We start from the raw sequence: 3203 nt of genomic DNA on the forward strand, positions 1-3203 counted from the left end.
GGCGGCGCGCTCTGGCGGCGGCGCCTTTGTGGCCAGGGCCCGGCCGACCCTCCTGCGCTTGGTCCTGAGGACCCGCTCGGTTTTGCAGGAGGTGTAGAGCGCTTCCACGTCTTCCCGGGAGATGAGCGTGCATTTGGCGGCGTGGAAGGCGATGCTGTTGATGGCCTTGAGTTTCCTCAACTCCTCCAGGTCGCAGTGGTGCTTCTTCACTTTCAGATGATCCATGCGCTTGTGCACGGTCGTCCTCGGGATGTTTTTCAGCAGGTCCGTGAAGACTTGGGAGAGGGCAAACATTTGCTTTCCTTTAATGATGAGGTAGCCGAGCCTCACGCCATCCACCTCTTCAAAACCTGACTTCAGGTCTCCCATCTCGGGCACTAAATGATCCCCACCATTTGCAGCAAATATATACGTGACGCATACATACACATGTATGTATGTTAATCCTCCACCAGATGCTGCGTGTGTCTCAAGGCATCCTGCTAATAAAATAACAAAGACTGTTATTCCCGGCGAAGGGAGTGCCAAACTCTAGGCAAAATTATTGGGAAGAAAAAAAAGAAAAAACCATGAAATTACACTGACTTGATTCTTGCTTTTTTTTTGGTTTTCGTTTTTTTGAAAAAGAGGGAAAAAACCATCCGGCTTCTGATCTGCCAGTGTGTTGGTGTAAGTCCCCGATGCAGATCAGTACCTGGGCCCCTCTATTCCTTCCTTCTCCATTGGAGCACTATGATAATGGAATGTGAAGGGAGAAAGAGAAAAGAAATGCAGCTGCTATTCCCGCCGCTGCTTTAGCTACAAATAAAATGACAGAGTGAAGTGAGCTCGTCCGGAGACACCTTCATCAATTAATTCCCCTAAAGCCAGCGCTGATTGGACACTCCTGACAGGTGATGCAATAAAAATTGATATTCCACCCCTTCCCCCCAAAATCTCCCACTAATTAGCATACCCTTATACTGCCACCTCCCCTCCCAAAGTAAATAATACAGTCGGTATATAAATCTTTCCATTAAACTATCGGAGCTCAGAAACAGCCTGACTCACAGACTTCATCTGAACCAGTGTGTGTACGCTTAAAAAAAAAAAAAAAAACTGTATATTCGCCTTTAAAGGAATATTGCCTATTTTTGCTTTATTTGCATTTTACCGCTACGGCTATTATCATTTCAAAGAAAAGCATTTTAAAAACATTATCAAGCCTAAATAGACACACCCCCACCCCCTTTTCCTTTGGAAAATGGAGCTTAAGTGAAAATGTGCAGAATAGCCTGGTATTTCCCTTATGGGAATGGGAAAGGAGACCGACCGACTGTGAGCTCCAAAGTTAAACCCTCGCGGTGAACCGCCCCAGTACGGACTTACGTTTTGAATTTCTCGATTATTCTTTCTTTCTTTCTTTCCTTTCTTTCTTTCTTTCTTTCTTTTTTTTTTTTCCTGTAATGCGTTTTTATAACCAGAAACAAAGTTATTTGACCAAGGAAGCAGTTCAAGTCTCCAGGTCCGAAACACTGTAACAATTCAACTGGATTTGGATTCTCTGCTGAGGGGTGGGGTGGGGAGGAGGTAGTTGCACGTCAGACCCATAACAAAGCATAGATAAGCTAGAAATGTGTATACTTTTCACAATTAACCAGACTGGATTGGAGGCGGGATCGTCCTAGAGTGCCCAGCATAGCCTTTGCCTGGGTCCTGTTCACCGCAGGTCAGAATTCCAGGGAGCAGCTTGCTTCTGCAGCAAAGAAAAGAAAACGTAAATCGCCCAAGGTGCTACCAGAGGTTTTACGTAATAACGATGAAAAGAAAGTGTGATGTACGATGCAGACCAATTCAGTGGGCTATGATGCTTTTGGCTGGTAGTTTAAATGAATCTTCCACAACTCCCATATATTTCCATGAAAGCCAAGCATCTGCTTTAAAAAAAAAATCACTTTGGATGACTATCAATATTGTTTAACCTCTTCTTAGTCAAATTAAGGCATATTTTGGTGTCATTACAAGGATATCCAAAATATTGCCAAATGAGAGCAAGGGTCTTCCCAGTTGCATTACCACGATCCCAAGGCGGTTGGCTGCTTTGCACAATTCGGCAAAATCTTCTTAACTGTTTGGTGTTTGCAACTACAGCATAAATGCAACCCAGGCATTTATGTTTCCTTGTTTCTCCCAAAATAGACACATCCGTGAGGTTAAAAGAATAAACAGATATTTATGAGCCTGCAAAAAAAAATTTGTACAATGATTTCTTCCTTCGCATCCAAAAGTTCCAGCTTCCCCTTCTCTGGTCTGGCTAAGCACAAGCAGGTTTGGCTCCAGAAAAAAAAAAAAAAAGGTTAAAACAGGAATCACATACAAAAAGGTAGTTTACATGAAATCTCTGCCATAGTTCCCCACCCCCACCCTTAACTCCCTTGTAATTTCCCAGGAATTTTGAAGAGAATTGGGAATTTCAAGACGTGCATCCGGAAATGAAAGAAGTCTATTTAAGAGAGTCTGTAACTCAGAGGTTGGGATTTGAAAAGTCAGCCCTGGACTACTGTTGCACTCAGCACAGATGTAATCGCCGCTCTTCAACTTAATCAATGTGTGTACAAACCGCGATGTCTAGTTCTTGCCTTTGAAATCTAAGGCTAGCATTTCCATCCAAGAAATCAGAGCTACAGCAAATTACATTTTTGTCCCTTGAATGAAAGAAGGATCATTGAATGGATCTCGTGATATTTCAGGCTTTAAACGTAACGGAGAGGCAGCAATGAACAATGCCTCGTCACAGCTAATACCATCCACCGAGTTGGCTTTCTTTTGCATCTGGATCCATCACACCGCGTTTTTCTCTTTCACTTTCACAGGAGGCAAAATGCAAAAGGTTTAAGCAGAAAGCAAAGTTTCCAGGAAAAGCAGATGCTGGTGTTTGTTTTTTAAAGTAGAATGACCAGAGTCAGTCTATTGCCAGCGACAGTAATGTCGTTTTAAAATTCCTCCTGATGCACTTATATACTGCCAGCCCTCTTCCTTCTACCCCACCCCCGTCCAATTCCCCTCCCCCAGCTTTAAGATTTCAACCAAAGAGTCAAACAGCCAAGAAATAGTAAACTCAGAAAAAGCCTTTGAGAAGGCATTACGAAAGGTTGGCTAGAGCGTCTTTTTTTTTTTTTTTTTTTTTTGCCTGGGGGTTTTGCTTTGTTTCGTTTCTCTTTTAG

The 3203-nt window shown here is 43.1% G+C and overlaps 1 protein-coding gene across 1 annotated transcript in view; it reads right to left on the bottom strand.

Moving 5' to 3' along the window:
• SKIDA1 (SKI/DACH domain containing 1) overlaps window positions 1-2409 on the bottom strand; it is a 4941-nt gene extending 2532 nt beyond the window's left edge. The window contains exon 1 of the mRNA XM_025043399.1: window positions 11-2409. Within this exon, the coding sequence (XP_024899167.1) occupies window positions 11-369 (359 nt within the window). The 5' untranslated portion in view covers window positions 370-2409. The remainder of the gene's footprint in view (window positions 1-10) is intronic.
• Window positions 2410-3203: the final 794 nt, after the last annotated feature.

This window comes from Pteropus alecto, unplaced genomic scaffold, assembly GCF_000325575.1.
Source record: "Pteropus alecto unplaced genomic scaffold, ASM32557v1 scaffold11, whole genome shotgun sequence".
Lineage (NCBI taxonomy): Eukaryota > Metazoa > Chordata > Mammalia > Chiroptera > Pteropodidae > Pteropus > Pteropus alecto.